Source organism: Mugil cephalus, chromosome 15, assembly GCF_022458985.1.
Source record: "Mugil cephalus isolate CIBA_MC_2020 chromosome 15, CIBA_Mcephalus_1.1, whole genome shotgun sequence".
Lineage (NCBI taxonomy): Eukaryota > Metazoa > Chordata > Actinopteri > Mugiliformes > Mugilidae > Mugil > Mugil cephalus.
Genome location: NC_061784.1, coordinates 14,128,722 through 14,145,474, shown reverse-complemented (window position 1 = coordinate 14,145,474; position 16,753 = coordinate 14,128,722). Strand labels below are relative to the sequence as shown.

The following is a 16,753-nucleotide window of genomic DNA, read 5'->3' as shown; positions in this document are numbered from 1 at the left end:
AGTTGAGTTAAGATACTTTTACATCCAACAGAGGCTGGGAGAGCACAAAGGAATGCAACTTAAGAAAACGTGCAAAAGGACAAAACTCAACTGAATCAAGTATAGTATTTCGTCATATTATTTAAGTTGATCACAGCTAATGAAACGAAATGGCTTGTAAGGAGTCATGCAATAGAAAAATAAACAAAAAAAACCCCAAATGTTTTGAAGGTTTTGGATTTCATTTCAAGTGTGTCACAACCAGGTTGTCTCCTGCTAACATTTCAACTGCCATTTGCTCTACTTGCATTGTGCTTCTATACAGTAGTTGTGTATGTTTGCATGTACGTACGTCAGCCTGATGGAGACGTTTCTTAAGTTTCACACTCTCACGTGTCATGATTCTTTATTCTGATCTTCCTGTGTGACTGATGAGGACAGGCTCACATAAAAATGACCCAAACCGAATGCTGCACAAATGCAAATTGACAAGCCACTATAATTAAAATCTGATTCCCCAGCATCTGTGCTCGTACCCGGAGGAAAACTAATCGCTAAAAGCTGTATGTGACAAACACTGTCACATGTTTTCATGGAAGATCTTCCAACACGGCTTTCACCATTTGGCCAAAAAGGGAAAAAAAAAAAAAAACTCCGTAGGCAGGAGGCAGAGATGCAGACAAACAGAACTTGGCAAACATGCAATCACTTTCCCTCCTCGAACGGACTTTTTCAAACCGCGCTCTCTCCTCCTTCAGAATCAATAATCAGGTTGAGTGCAAATGAAACATTTGGTTGGCCGGAATCCACCCGAAGCCCGTCTGAGGAACGCCAAGAGAGCTGAGTCAGTTTGAGCTGAACTGAGACTCTGTACACATGTTAGTGTGTGTAAGTGCGGCTCTCAACACTGTAAACAAACCCCTCAGCTCTTAACTCTCTCTCTCTCTCACACACACACACATGCATGCCAGCACACACACACACACACACATACACACATGGACTCTGTTGTTGTTGGAAGGGAGCCACGGTCGCTCGGCACACACGGTGAGTGGAGTCAGAAGACAAATAAACATTCTGTAGAGGAGTGGAACTGGGGAAAAGTATGATAGTGAGCTCTGTGTGTGTGTGTGTGTGTGTGTGTGTGTGTGTGTGTGTGTGTGTGTGTGGCATTATGCCGATGGTTATCAAACTCTTCTGATTGGATCAGTATTTCAGAAAGAGACAGAGGGAGTGTGGGTGAGGAAGGCAGAGAGACGTTGGTGGGGACTCATTAGAGAGGCAAAACTCATTACGACGCACATATGCACTTGATCACATGCAGTTAAGAGCCTGACCATGGAGAAAAGTATTTTTTCATACCGAATTACTTCCAACAGGGCAGGGGCAAAAGCACACAGCTGAAGGTTTGAATGACGACGGCTGCTTGTTAAACTGACCTCGCTCCAAACCAGCATGGTACCGAAGATGACCTGGAGACCATCGAAGAAGTTGTCTCCTATGATGATGACCGTAGCGCCGCCCGTGGTCCACCCCTCACTGGGGCTGATGGCTTTAATGCAGGGAGCTGCTCCTAGTGCGAAAGATCACGGCACAGAGAGGAGGAAGAGGAGGAAGAGGGGGGAAAAAAGCCATTATTTCCTCATTGTTGGCATTTTAATTTGCATCAGAACAAAACCCCTCATTCGCTCCCGATGCGTGGAATTTTAAACGACGAGTCACGGCACTAGAAAAAACATTTGTTCCCTTTAAACAACTAATCAGTCTCTGAACAGGGGAGGGAGATCTGGCAAGGAGCGTTTTCCTCCCTGTTGCATCTGCACCTCATAATTCTTCGCGCTACACCCTTGGATTCTGGCCGCGATCCAGATCATCACACTTACGCGCCGAATACACAGGCAATTCAAAAGTCCTTTTTCGGTTGGGTACTTGAGAGGAGAGGATTCAGGAAACAAGCGTTGAACCTTCGCTTTGACCTTTTGGCTTCTTTAATTTTCGATTTAAAAGGAGTGTTTGTGAAATTCGTGGGGATGCTTAAGCAATCAATTGCCCATTAAAGCCAAGGGAGGAACATATTGGGAGAATAACAGAACATTTAACATCATTAGACGTCGTTGAAGCCTCAGTTTAACGTACTCCTTATTTTATGTGGTCTGGTTTAAGAGCATCAGTTTGACATTTGTTTGTTTTTATGACATGAGAATATATACGTTTTACTAATGTCATTAGTGATATGACATTGATTAAAAAAATGCGTCGCATTACTTCAGACAGAGTGGACTCAGTCGGCTTACGTCTCTCCGATGTCAACTATTGTGCGTGTAAGCTCACACGACACAATCCCACAACACAACGAAACAAAAGCTCGTCTGTCAAAAAGCAGCTCTCATCATAGTGAAAGTGTGATTATCAGATGAATTACACCCCTCAGTCTGGGTTTGTTTATGGAAAAAAAAAAAGCATCATGATATTAAACCTTGCAACACACACACACACTTCTCGAGTACCACACCATGAATTGTTCGAGTGTGTGTTTGTGTGTGTGTGTGTGTGTGTGGATTAGCCAGATGGAGGGGCAGGAATCACCTGATAGGATTAAACCATCAACCATCTGGCGGCCATGCTGCTCACACACACACACACACACACACACACACACACACACACACACACACACACACACACTCCTCTGTTACCGTGTTCTAGGTATGACGGCGTTCCTTCCACGGGGTCGAGCCTGCGGGCCCGGCGGCCATGTTTGGAGTTGTTGTGGACGAACATGTTGTCAGAGACTGACAGGACGTGTCCCTCCACGCTCACCGTAGTTGATACGACCACCTGGTGGGAAACACAGGGGACGGAGAAGTGGGCGGGAGAGAGACGGAGGTGGAGGAATAAGAAGATGAGGACGTACAAGAGGGGAGAAGAATAAAAAAAAAGATGAGTAGAAAAAGGGAGAGGAATAACAATGTCTGGGTTCTGGAGATCATTGCAAGGAGTTAAAAGCGTGAAACTGTGAAAAGCTCTTTAAGTGTAACCCTTTATCACTGCTATTACCATCACCCTCAACACACACTAAGTCACTGTAACTGTGTGTGCACATGTGTGTGTGTGTGTGTGTGTGTGTGTGTGTGTGTGTGTGTGTGTCTGTCCTCTTCTGTTCAATAGTTCCTGATAGGTCCGGCCCTTAATTATCTCCCAGGGAAACAGAGCTGTCTTTTCTGGTTCCACTACAATAGCGCTGCACAATTAGAGGCACAGATACCGTCACACACTCGCCGCCGTGTGACTCGCTGCGTCCTGTCTCTATCAAATACAGGCGCACACAAAAGAAATGTGCACACGAGCAGAAACACACACACATACACACACACACACATGTGCCATAATAGTAATAAATCTATCAGTATCTTCAGGGCGTCCGGTATCTGTACTCGGGCTCAAGTGGCGTCTTCCTGATTGTGTTGCGGCCGAGGAGATAAGGAAATAATAATAACTGCACTACACAGAAACACACGCGCACACATTATTGCGTTCAAGAATTACAGCAGCCATTCATTTATGCGTGTTACGTCCACAGAAGACAAAGGGAAAGAGATAAAAAGACACACACACACACAAAAAATAAAAATGCAGCGTACCTGGAACCTCCTCATGTCTCGTGGGTTTCCCGCATTTTTTAAACAGTTCTGGTTGCACTTGAGGAAAAACTTGAGGAAGAACCTGCGGAGACGAAGAGGAAAAGACCAGATTTGAGGTTATTTGAGACCAGGGTGAACTTGAGCTCAAGCCAGATCCCTCAAGTACAGATTATATGAATTAATATTTCATACTGTTTGAAAGTCAAAATGAATTTCCTTGTGGAATTTGCTCGCAGGTGTGAGGAACAAACGTTTCTGTTCTCAAATCCGCGGCAGCAGCGGCTTTGAAATGGCACATAAATACACTGGATGTACACACATCAGAAGAAGTGAGGCAGGCTCGAGCAGCGCTGGTGAAAGAGCTGTGACTGTGAGCCAGTTAAAGTTTCAGAAAATGTTAAGTTTGACCTTCACTTATACCTCTGGGAATCCAAACTTCCCGATTCTACGCGAAAAAAAGGTTGAAAACAAAGAAAGTTCTTTCCTTAAGTCTTGGCTCAAAATGAATGCGTTTCTAAAAGTTACCAACTGATAGCAGTCTACTGTGACTGTATTTATGTTATGTGATTTCTTAAAGTCAACCCTGAAGTCAAGCCATTAAAAAAAGAAAAGGGGGGAAGCTTTGTTGACATTAGGAGTTTGAAACGGGACCATATGTCATGGATCTATATTACAGAATAAATCAAACACACAGATGGCCGTCAACAGCAAACAAACACATCCAGGTTGTGTTTTGGTGTGAGCCAGCTGGCCGGCCTGGCAGAGGCACTCACAAAAATACTAACTCACACATGTTCATGTTTGCAGCATGTACACACGCGTGTTTGTTGCAGCTCAACGAAGCTAAAAACCCTTTTTTTAGCTAATACATTTCGAAAAAAAGAAAAATGTTCATCAACCGCTGTGATGGCAGATACACCACAAAGATATTAAATTGAATATTATAAGCACCATTAAAAAAAATTCAGACTGCAGAATTACATGAAAGCGTGTCCACTTGTGAGCATTTCACAAGCTTGTATCGTCTACGAGCCTCGTGCTCCACTGTTCAAGAGATGACAGGCCTTGGACTGGACCACCAGAACGAAGCATACGAAGGCGCGTGCGCGCGTGCAAACATGTACTTCACATGTGTGTGTGTGTGTGTGTGTGTGTGTGTGTGTGTGTGTGTGTGTGTACGCGACTGTGTGACAGCGCAGCACGGCCCAGTGGCAGGTCTGAGTGTAAAACTCCGCATTAACGAGCTCGGGCTTCGTTAGAACACTGGCGCTGCGATTCTGCATGCCTAATTATCTTGACCCCTCACCCCTGGGTGACAGCCTATCACAGCGGAGGACAGCCACGGTGACCCCCGCTGACCTCCCACTGTCTAGTCCTTCTCACAACACTAGCATAGCGTTAACACAACCACCTCAGCTGACCCCCCTCCTCCTTTTGTAGATCTCGTTGTAAAGGAAGCGATTTGGGAGGCTCGCGCTGCTCATCTGCCTGGTATGTAAAAAGAATAAAGCAGTGGCAGAAATGTTCGTATGTATGAGCAATAATATAGACTTAATGTAACTTATGATTTTTTAAAAAAAGGCTTAAATTTAAAGCCTTTCAGTATTTGGTGCTGCAATTTGGACAAAGTAAATCACATTTGATGGAGAATTAGCGTAAAGTATCAAGAAGAACAGAATACTAGAGTAACGTTTCAAGATATAATAATAAACGGCACCATATGGAGTCACTTTTGTACATTTGGATCTAATATGCTGGATGGGTTTTGGAGACAAAACAGACCTTATCAAACAAATCGCCCCCCTGCAATGACGTGACAAGTTAATTTCCAGTTATGCTGCACACATAGCATAGATTCAGTTCTCATAGAACGGTAATTTCAAATCAGATCCACGCAGTGACGTATCCACACCGGAATGTGGGAGTTAACATCAGCAGACACTTGATGTGAGGCATCGCCGTTAGGGTTAGAAGACAAAGGGTTTGAGGTGTTGAATCCCTTTAATAAAAGTCTTGGGTCAGACTGTACATATATGTTAAACAACCGTATCTATCGCACCTGAATTTCCATCTGTATCGTATTTTATTGATAGCTTTAGATTTGAAGGTGTCTGTGTAGATTATCAGACTTCCAGGTTGTGGTAGATCTAAATCCAAGCTAAAACAAAGGCAACTAGATGTCTGGTTGTTTCCTTTAAGATGTTTCACCTTCCGTTCTCAATGACTTAGGTGTCTACCAGACTATGTCTTCTCTTTTATACTAGCTGGGCCACCAGCTACCACTACTCTACTCTGTGATCTACAGGACTGGCTATGGTTTAGAGCCTGAAACACAAACAAGATCTCATAAAACCAAACCATTCCTCTACTGGTGGTCAGCAACTCCACGAGGCACCTTTACTTTGAATAAATGTGCACTTTCACCTTCGACTTTTGCTCGCTCCAACTCTTTGAGACTATCTCCGTTGCATCCGAAGGTGAATAAGAAAGGCTCTCGTCTCTAACGTTGCACCGCAGAGAGACGGATAGCGGTGGCTAATCACCCCCCCATCAGTTTAACAGTATTAACTCCCACCTCTCAGAGCATTCACAGGCCGACTGTGTCCGTCTGTTTTGGGTTTAAATCATCAGCCATCTCATTATTTTTCGTATTTCCATCCACCGCTCGACTCCGTCTGTCTATTTCCTCCGAGAGTGTTTTCTCATATTGATTGCCAAGTACATATTCTACATTTTAATGCAGTATGTGAGCGTCCCTCTTCCCCCCTTCACTTGACCCCATCTGGCCTAATCAACTGTGCTACAAAAAGGCCCTGCAGTGACACACACACACACGCACACACACAGACACACACACACCTAGTGTGAATTGATTGGCTGGTCCAGTCAGTGGTCGTTAAGAGGCCTCCAATTAAAGTGGGCAATTATAAGAGTCAGAATGATTGTGGGGGAGGGGATCTCTCCAAACTCCCCCCCTCTCCTCCTCCAGCTCACTCCCTCTCCACAGGGCGCGATCATGTTCAAGTGATAACAGCGCTGTTGACCTTTGCTATATTGTGAGTACCGCACTCAGAGAGCTGACCCGACACCAGTCCTGCCTGCTGCACACACACACACACACACACACACACACACACACACACACACACACACACACACACACATCCCATCTGTTGGGGCCAGTGTTAGACTCATGGCGAGCAGAGATTTAAGACTGTGATTGCTTTTAAAAAAAAAAAATTTCTAAATATATTTTCGCATTTATTAGATATTGATGGCGCTTATATAAAACAATGAAACGGCCCCACTTCAGTTAACTTAACCTGGAACATTGCACTTATATTGTAGATTCAAGGTTGTTTATTTAATCACTAGAATCTAATTAAATTCTAGTAGACTTTGCAGAAATCCAGTGCAAATAAAGCAGAATACTTTTTCCACACTTACCATGTGATGTGCTGTTTTTTTAAAAAACTGTTTTAGAGCTGTTCTCTCAACAGCATCGTCACTTTTCGTCTAATATAACACTAAGTTATATTACGGCCAATGTTGCCATGTGGATACAAAGCTTCACAACGTCGGATTGTCTTATACTGCCTTTATATGGTAGTGTTTCCACTAAAGTCCGTATAAATGACTCCCTGTGGGCTATTTGCAGCCTTGTAATTTCCAATAAAGGCCAAGTTCATGGCATGTGTACGCGATTTCCCATGTAGGAACTTCTATTTGAAGGTATAATCTGCTATATGTAAAAATGCCTTCTGCGAACAATATGCATTTTGGGACTATTTAAGGCAGAACGTTTGCCTGGAGGAACTCGGTTGATATTTAAGGCCAGAATTCACGAAGTCACAGAGAGTTTGCTCGTTAAAAAACGTGAAACTCGTCCATTCATAAGATTTTAAAGCACAACTGACGTTGTTGACAATATAATGAAGCAGTAATCTTAGGTTGCTAGTCTGTATCTCGTCATGATAAAGTCGCATGCCATAGCTGGATGCTATACGTTATTGACGGCAGCCACTTAGCTGTGATAACGGAATAAACTCTTCTCTTGTTATCTAGTCTGTTAGCCGTAGCAACGTAACAAACAACAGTTGGATGCATTTTTTTTTTTTTTTTTTTTTATCCTGTTAGCTATGGTGTAGTGGTGAACAGCACAGTTACATCCATTATTCAGAGGCTGAGATGGCAATTATGGCTCAGAGCACAACTGACATTAATATTTAATATATAGGGCTAACACAGACCTGAAAAGAGAGACAGGAAGTGACAGAGAGAGAGAGGGGATGGAGAGGGCGCTGGGATGGGGAAGGGAGGGGAGAGGCACGGTGGGGAAGAGGGGGCGAATGCAGGGGGTGTGTGCGAGGGAGAAACAAATGGAAGAGGGAATCAGGAAGGAGGATTATGGGAGTTTGTTTCGACCACTCTGCTGTCATTTAAACAGTTACAATGCCAACAGGGCAAGGGTGACATCCGGGGGAATTCCAGCGCAGTGTGTGAAATAGAGTGTGAGTGTCTAAGACTGAATGTCTGTGTCCGTTTTATTCCCTAAAGACTTGCTATTCTACCGAGCCAACAATAACGATGCTGGCTTGGAAGGGGGAGAAAAAATAAATATATATATATATCAACCACAGATACACACACACACACTGACACACACATGCAAGCCGTATTCTGGTGAGTTGCTGCTGACAGGTGGAGAAATTGCAGCGAGTCAGTTTGTGCAGACAAACTGAACAACAGATCAGTGCTTTTGCTGCTGCTCCTGCCTCCTCTGTCTCTTCTCTGTCTCCCTGCCTCCTCAGATGTCTTGTTCTACCTGCCTGCCAAGTCTCTTGGCAAAGCTTCCTGACAGAGCGATGATATTCGCCATCTCCCTCTACCCGCGTGTGCGTGTGAAACAACTTGCTAATGCCTGCGTAGCTAACGCAACTGCCAGCCGACTGATCAAGACGCCGTTCGGCGCGAAGGTGAGGGGCTGTTTTGCACACAACATGAATATGATCCGAAAAACATATTTAAACTGAGTATGAAAGTACTCTGCGCCGGGTCTAGTCTACGCCGTGGCTCCGAGCGGAGTATTAGCGGCCGCGCTTTTCCTCCTCATCTATCATTTCATAATCTAGCTCATATGTGCAGTGTGTGTTTCCCTCTCGGTGTGTTGATCTGTCAGAGATCAACTTCCTGTTTCCTGTTTACTCTGAGAGTTTGTTATTGTTTAATGTGATGACATCAGATATCATTGCAGGGCCCCGCGCCTGCTCTCCAAGTATGCAGTAGGAAAAACAAGGATATGAAATACCATTACGCCCTCTTTTTGGCCGTTACCACAATAATAATGTGATAATGTATTACTTCCTGTTGGGGAAATGCTTGGTTTTTCTTTGCTCTCGAAGTGTCTTAATCAAGAGCACTTCAGCTGATAGAGAGCTCGAACCGCAGTGCAGGCACAGCCCCTTTAGTTCCTCAACCACGCTTTAAATCTAACAATCTAATTAAGAGTTACAGGCAACGGGAGTGGAATATTGACATATTTTGCGTCTTGCATGGCAATGAAGTGTGAAATGTAAAACGCGAGGAGACAAGAAGGAATCTGACAAGGAAGGGAAATTCATTTTACTTGGAAGGATGGTTGGAAATCCACTTTGCTCTTGGTTCAGTGACATGTGAGTTGCACCAAGTCTTGCATAACCCCAAAATCCTCCGAAGTGAAAGCAGATCATCTCTAACTGTTCTCCACATGCAGTTGTACAATCCAACAGTGAAGCCTACGACGCAAAGTTTATGTAATTACTTTTACGGAAAACAATAAAAACAAAATCCTGAAAAACGGAGAATGAGGCCACGTTCAGCTCAGTCCGGCATGTTTGAGACACATCCCAACTTCTACCAGATAAAGTAGAGCCTAAAACGTCCGCATGCACACGCTCAGCAGAACCACGGACGACTGATGCTGAAAGTAACTTGGGCCGTGAGATTGTGGGGTGGGAAAAAAAAAAAAAAAAAAAGAGCAGAGAGACTAAGAAAGAAGAAGGCGAGGAGGAGAAACTGCAAGTAAAAAAGGGGGGAGAGTGGTCGGGAGCGAAATGGAGTGCGGAGGAAAGAAAAAAGGCAGCGGAGGAGGGAGCAGGAGGGGAGGAGGGCGGGAGGAAATGCATGGGAGAGGGAAAGAGAGTTATGCGAGGGAACAAGACTTAAGAGAACTGAGCGGAGCCGAGCGAAGCAGAGTTACTTTACATAATGATGGTTGATATGCACAGAGGTAATTGATAGCTGAGCTGCAGCCCAAAAAACACCCAGCTAGCTGTCAATCACGGCTCATCTCCCTGGAGATATGCTAATGGTGATGATGATGAGGGCTTAGCTTCATATTGCTATCATTACTATTAATGCTGTCATTGTTGTCATCTCTGCATATTTAAATGACAGTGCGGGCCGGAGCGGTGATAGCCGGCATGTGTGACGTCTATGAGCCGCCTCGTACTTCCTGCCACGGCTGAGCTAGAATGAGTATTAATAACTTCTACAACGGTCTACATGATCAGCACTGGTATGTACCTGTACAAGTGTCATTACATCATGGTTACATTTGCGGGTGACAGTGATGTCATCAGGTTGTGACATCAGGCTGCAGGGAGCAATCCGTTTCAACAAAGGATCCTAAATAAATCTACATTGTTGTAATGGGTTAATGTCATATTTCTGTGCATTAAATGCACTGATATATGAAAAGAAGAATATAAAAAAATATTAAAAAATCTCTAATCAAACTAAGATTTTGCCGTACCTGCATGGACCCCCTGTTGAAGACCTATGATTTAAAGCCCTTTCAAATGTTCTGATAGCAAAGATGTCTACTAGATGATTCTGAGCCACTTTATTTTATACAATCAATTAGTACAACTTTGTCCTGAAGAAAGTAATTGCTCTCTTGGTCAAAAGTGAAACGACCTACAATCTGTTAGCTGGGGCAGTCTATTTGCGGCAGACTAAAAATAACTATAATTCTAGCGCGTGTTCTCGTCCAGATTAATTTTGCTGCCCTGGAGTTAACGTCTTGCCGGTTCTTGCCATGTCAGATTTGTTTTTGGTGATGCTAAAGCAGTTAACTAGTAATTATGATTATAAGCACTGGATGCAAGCATAGAAAACAAACAGCAATAAACGAGATTCATGCTTCAAAATCAGCGCTGAGCGAGTGCTAAGACCGTCTTCTAATGCGTGTTTAATTGTCTAATGACAAGACAAAAAATGAACAGATGAATTATCTACAGACATACTTTGTATGCACTGATTATATCTCACAAAGGAGTGTATAATTATATCTAAAAGTAGTCTGCACCTTGTGGAAAAACCTGGATAAGTCAACGCGCCTCCATTTTTGTTCAGAAGGCGTTGCGTTGGATTCATTGTCAGCATTACTTGTATGCAAATTAAGGGATTATTGGACCTTTATTGTCGTGAACTTTGCTAAATATTTCACCGGCAGTGACGCCGGCGGCCGGGGGACAACAAACGTAATGACCCCTGATAAGAAAATGAACCGGGACTGTGTTTCTGTGATGCCGCTCCGCAGTTAAGGGCCACGATAAGATTAAATTACAACATCATTACCTTCAAGACAAATACAGTCAGAGGTCTTACTCACCGGAGGGAGGGAAGGAGAGAGGGGAGGGGGAGAACGGTGAGGAGGTGAAAGCAAAGATGAGGGTCTAGACAGACAGAGGGAGGTAACTGTGGTGTATATTTTAAAGGCTGAAGGCAAACTGTTGAATTATAGATGAGTGAGATTGATTTGGGAGGGGGAGAGGAGGAGGAGGAGGAGGAGGAGGAGGAGGAGGGGGAAAAAGGAGAGAAAAGATGGAAGGAAGGACAGAGGAGAGAGAGCGAGGGTTTGGGGAGGAAGGGGGGGGCGGCTAACAGATCGCTCGCTCTGGGCCAAACATGTACAGTATGCACACACACACACACACACATAGACAGCTTACCTCAAATCGATCTGAAGCTCAGACACGTTCTGCTTTTTACTCTTTCTGCTCTCGCACACACACACACACACACACACACACACACAGTTTATCAGCACACACAAAAGACACGCACAACACGCTCACACAGTCCTGATGATTAACAAGACACCAGTACCTACCGGTGACCTGCAGGGCCGCATTCACACCAGCTAAAGTTGCATGGCGTACTCTAAGTGAGCGTATCTGTGCTCCTTTGTCACCAGTCTCTTTGAAATAATTCATGGAGGGTGGGGCGGGGGTTAAGAAAAGGAACAGAAAGGAACAGAGGAGGGGAAGAGGGTGATGAAGGAAGTGATATTGACAGGAACCTCTTCCTCCTCTCTCCTCCTGTCTCCTCCTCTCTCCATCAGTCACTCAGTCAAACACACACAGGTTCACCGGCCGTGAGATCCTGGCCTCACACTCTAACACACACACACTCACTCACACACACCGACTTCCAAGGGAATTTCTCAGGTATAGCGACGCTGATCGAAAAAAGCATTTATGAAGCTCGTCCTCGATGAGAAACGTGACGTGTCTGCCACTTGGGTCGCTGAGAAAAGTCTTTTAAATCTCATTCCACATCCTGCTGCATCTCTCTGTTCAATGTGAGGGGGAAATTATTCTTGAAATGACCTCTGCTTATGTTTATACGACCCTTTGTGCAACTATATTTATAGTCGTAGTTTTCTTTTTAAGCATTAACCTCCTGAGACCCAAGCATTTCTTTGGAATACATCTTAATTTCTTTAAGATAAGATTAAGATCTTTAGGTATTTGGGATGAGTGTAATGTGTATATATATATATATAAAAAATAAGCACCAAACAAATTATGTGGACACAGGGATTATTTCACTGCATGTTACAACTTAAGTGACCAATGTGTATCAAAATAATAATAATTTTTTTTTAAACTGTTAATTTTAATGCAAAAGCAGAATTGGAAACAATGAAATCCCAACGTCCTGAAACGAGGACTTGGGTATTTGTTAAATCTGCATGTCTTATCAAACTAGAAAAGTTAATCAGAATAAATAAACAAGTGCATTGACCCTTCGCTTCCAGTACATGGCAGACAAAAGTGTCTCCTTATTATGACAACAGGTCTAAATGAAGCAGAATAAGCTGCAACAAACCTAAAACATAATGTCCCCGTATGAGGACGGCAGGTCTCAAGAGGTGAACGGAGTAGGATAGATGTCGTTATCTAAACTAAACCTTGAATCTAAGAAATATGTAATCACTTGAGTTGCAAAGGCTCCTAACGTGCACTTGTATTTACACTTCTGTGCTTGTATATGTAAAAACTAAATATTAAATTATCCTTAAGGGGATTTTTTTAATATATTTATTTAATTAAGGCAAACATGTTGTATAAGATGTATTATAAACTCTAAAAATACAGCACATCAGTGCGTCGGTGTGCTCACACAAGCATTACACTAGAGAGATCTCTGCTGTCTATTTAAAGGGATGATATTTTATTTATTTAGTCACTACCTCTCGATGGTATATTGAGGAAAAAAAGGAACCACTTTCCCTCCTGTCCACTCAGGCTGCCGTTTTAACATTAACAGCTACAAATCGCTTCTCTTTGCATCCTGGCACCGGTTTGATGTTCTCGTTGAGTATTAATATAGAGAGAGGAAGGAGAACAACGTGTATTTGTATACCGGATATAAAAGGCTCAACAGCTCCTTCAATTTGTTATATAATTTCCAACAAAAAAAAAAAAAAAAAAAAAAGCAGTGAAATAAAGGCTCACACAGAGAGCAGCCTAAAGGTTAATTTATGACTTTGGTGGGAAAAGGTGAGCAGCGAGAGGGAAGAGAAGAAGGAAGGTGAGGGAGATGTTCGGGGCAGGTTGGAGCGTTTAACTCCCGCTACGTTTGTCAAACAAATTAAACGCCGTCGAGGTTCCTCACCTGTGCGTGCACCCACACACAAGCACGCACGCGAGCCGAGCGCGTGGCACGCATATGGCTCGCCCCGGTCCAAATAAGGAAATATGCATACATTACCATAACTAATGCACGAACCACTCCATTTAATATGCTAATTCACTGAAATATTACTGAGCGCCGTCTGTTGTGAATGAATAAATTTGAATTGCAATTAGAATAATCCTTTATAATTAATGAAAACTGTCAATTTTGGTTCAGAAGTAATTTGATTAACGGGATGATGGGGCACCAATTAAGTAGAGGATGAGGAGGGGCAGAGGCGGATGAAGGGAAGAAGGATGACAAGCTCTTCAGATAATCGGTTTCTTTTCATGTGTAATGAGAGATTAAGCCGGAGTGATGTAATGCTCCTTTAAAGAAACAACGTGTGCGACTAGCAGAGAACTTCTCCTCTTACCTTTGTGGAGATCAGGGAACAGGAGTGGGCGGGGCGGGGTGGGGCGGGGGCACATGAAAGAAAGAGGAGAAAGAGGATGAGAATCTGAAATACACTAAATAATCAATCAGCAAAATCAATCAAACAACAAACTGCTCGTAAAAAAAACGTGTTACAGGACAGCCGTGGTTTGGGCTGTGTTGTTATTATTCCTGCAGCGGCTACGTACAGCGATGGTGTCGCTGGCTTTCTAACTCACAAGCACCTCCTACCACTAATTAACCACATCCATGTTGCTGTTGTTAGCTAATTACAAGACTGGACACATGCCCGGCTAATTAAAGCCATTAAAAGTGTGTGCGTGATTCTGTTTGCGTGTGTACGTGCAAGACGTGGTGTATATTAAGGCATCTGAGGAGTTAATGTTTTAATGACAGAATGTAACCTGCATTGCAACAAACCATGTGATAACCCCCCCCCCACACACACCCCCAACACACAAACACACACACGCACACACACACACTCTTCCAGTACAAAAGCACCGCTGCTCCCTCTATTCCCAAATCAATAGCCAAGGTCATTATGTGCAGCTGAATCATATGTTTCACTAAAGTTGCTGCGTGTTAATAATATTTCAACAGAGTTGCAGGAAAAAGCTTCTAATTTAGCTCGTTTAGTCAACACTGTCATCCATCATGGTGAAAACACAAAAGACCCCCCTGACTCTCGGGCTGTTTTTTCTTTTTGCTTTTCTGTCCTCACCATTGCCTTTCTCTCTCCCCCACACACACCCCACCCCATCTCATTTTCTCCCCTCAACAACGCCTCCCCCGCTCCTTTTTTCACTCAGCTACTTTTGCCTCTTCCCCTCAGCTGAGTGCACCCTTAAATCTCCACTTGTCTCATAATTTCCTTTCCTTTCCTTTCCTTTCCTTTCCTTTCCTTTCCTTTCCTTTCCTTTCCTTTCCTTTCCTTTCCTTTCCCACTCATTAGACGATCGTGCTCTCCTTCATTTGAGCCCTCTAATCCTCTCTCGTCTGAATATTCATGCCATTGCTTTATTTTGAATATTCAAGAACCAATTAACATGCCTCGTATGAATAATTAACGCTTATTATTTTCCCTCTTTTAAATTTTTAATAATTAAAATCTATAAATCTGAAAACAAAGTGTCTCTCTTTTTTTTTTTTTTTTTCCACTTTCCGCGCGTGCTGCTGCGTGTGCGACGCTGACGGACTATTTAGCAGCAGCACCCCTCTTTCATCCCGCCTGCCTCCCGTCCTCCTGTCACCCAAAAAACCAAGGTGCGGGTGCACGGGTGTCGTCGCGCTCATGAATAAATGAACTTGTTAAAGGGAGATGAAGGGGAAGGAGTAGACAGGTTCTGCTGTCCTGTTTAAAACTACCTGATGTGGCACAACGCTTGGCGCGCGGGAACACACAACAACATCGACGCGTTCAGCTCCCGGAAACTGAGTCTGTGTGCGGCGTCGACCTCGGAGATGCAGAAATTAACAACACAACGAAGAGGAGTGTTTAAGCTCGGAGTGAAAGACGTAAAGCAAGGGAGAGAGAGGGGGGGAAATGTGCACCCTTTAGTGGTATAAATACAGCTGCCTTCACGACAGACATCATTCCTTTTAATCAGTGTCGCTGCTGTGATCAAAGAAATACCACCTCCACCGAAAGAGACAGCGATGGGAGTCTCCTCACTGTGTGTGTGTGTGTGTGTGTGTGTGTGTGTGTGTGTTAGAGAGAGAGAGAGACAGCAACACTGTCTGGTGCCTGAACAACAGCGAAGCCATCATGTCTACACACTGTCACATAAGTGGGGTCTTGCGATACAGTCAGACTTACACCTTGTTCCCTGTCTCTTTCTCGCGCACTGAATGCACACAAACACACACACACACAGAGCTGTCAAACACTCACCTCCCACTACTGGGGCGTAGGTAATTAATCAGACGAAACAACTCGCAACACCTCAAGGATCAAGAGCACAGGGGAAGAAGAACAAGGAAGATGCACGGCAAAAAACGCAACAAACAAAAAGAGACGGGAAGAAAAAGAAGAAGGAGCTCTGACTACAAAACAAGCCGGCGAGTCCTAAACAAGGAGCTCCACTCATGGGGGAGTGCACAGGACGGGATAATGAAGGAAACAAATCTGCACTCATCTCTGTAACGTGTTTTATGATGCCTCCGCAATGGAAGGTTTTTCATTTAATTAACTGCCCCGAACTCTACAAACTCTACTCTAATTGCGTGTAGAGGAGGCTAAAAGTCTCCTGTGCTGCTTTCAGATGGGGCCGTGTTTAACCTGTTCACTATTCACTAAGTTTGTGATGTATATTTAGAAGATGTTGATGTTCTCCTCTGGCCTCAGCGACCTCTAGACCTCTAGAGACGAAAATTGCCATAATCGTCCTAATGGTAACAAAGAAAAGATAACACTGACTGTCAGTAAAACAATGACAGTGACATCAAAGAATTTTCCCAACAAAGGCAAACTGTGAGGTGTCATCTGTATCCGGACCAAACTGAACACGCCGCACACACTACAGCCACCTGCCAATCAACACATACGCTCTGCATCTGTGCGAGAGGAAATAACTCCAGTCCAGGTGACTACGGCATCTTGAAAATATGTGTGTACTTGAACGTCCAGATGAGATGAAAGATGAAGCAGAGCAGTCTGCGTGTGGCCTACTTTCATAACTTCCATTTCTCTTCTGCAGTTGCATCAGTTTTCAAAACCAAACAGCCTATCA

The 16,753-nt window shown here is 43.8% G+C and overlaps 1 protein-coding gene across 3 annotated transcripts in view; it reads right to left on the bottom strand.

Annotated features, from left to right (window-relative positions):
- LOC125021188 (transcription factor COE1-A-like) overlaps nucleotides 1-16,753 on the bottom strand; it is an 81,353-nt gene that overhangs the window by 23,994 nt on the left and 40,606 nt on the right. For 2 of the 3 annotated variants that reach the window (XM_047607142.1, XM_047607145.1), the window contains exons 7-9: nucleotides 3,621-3,702; nucleotides 2,676-2,817; nucleotides 1,419-1,552 (exon numbers count right to left, since the gene is read on the bottom strand). In XM_047607142.1, the coding sequence (XP_047463098.1) occupies nucleotides 1,419-1,552; nucleotides 2,676-2,817; nucleotides 3,621-3,702 (358 nt within the window). The remainder of the gene's footprint in view (nucleotides 1-1,418; nucleotides 1,553-2,675; nucleotides 2,818-3,620; nucleotides 3,703-16,753) is intronic. The other variant, XM_047607144.1, reaches the window with a different exon arrangement.